The sequence below is a fragment of the Eimeria tenella genome, genomic scaffold (genome assembly GCF_000499545.2).
Source record: "Eimeria tenella Houghton genomic scaffold, Eth_scaff2253, whole genome shotgun sequence".
Classification (NCBI taxonomy): Eukaryota; Apicomplexa; class Conoidasida; order Eucoccidiorida; family Eimeriidae; genus Eimeria; species Eimeria tenella.
Window position 1 is genome coordinate 1,874 of NW_013542109.1, and position 278 is coordinate 2,151.

Sequence of the window (278 nt, forward strand, 5' to 3'; positions counted from 1 at the left end):
AAGCAGCAAATCCGGCAGCAGCTTTTTGACGGGAGGAGCAGCAGGAAACTCCAGCCCGTGAATTGTCTCGTTTTCGCAGTAGTGCAGGTACGCCACCTGCAGCAAACCACAAATTAGGGTTTAGGGTTTAGGGTTTAGGGTTTGGGGTGTAGGAGGCGGGGCAGCCGCACGCAGCAGGGGCTACGCAGCAGCAGCGAAAGCCGGAAGAGGGAAAGCGAAAGAGCTCTTTTAGGAGGGTTTTGAAAGAGATATACGCTAGGGTTTAGGGTTTAGAGTTT

At 53.2% G+C, this 278-nt stretch overlaps 1 protein-coding gene across 1 annotated transcript in view; it reads right to left on the minus strand.

Annotated features, from left to right (window-relative positions):
• The window catches only part of ETH_00043050 (phosphoserine aminotransferase, putative), a gene marked incomplete at both ends in the record, with an annotated part of 1,881 nt that overhangs the window by 159 nt on the left and 1,444 nt on the right, over window positions 1–278 (minus strand). The window contains one exon of the mRNA XM_013374742.1: window positions 1–96. Within this exon, the coding sequence (XP_013230196.1) occupies window positions 1–96 (96 nt within the window). The remainder of the gene's footprint in view (window positions 97–278) is intronic.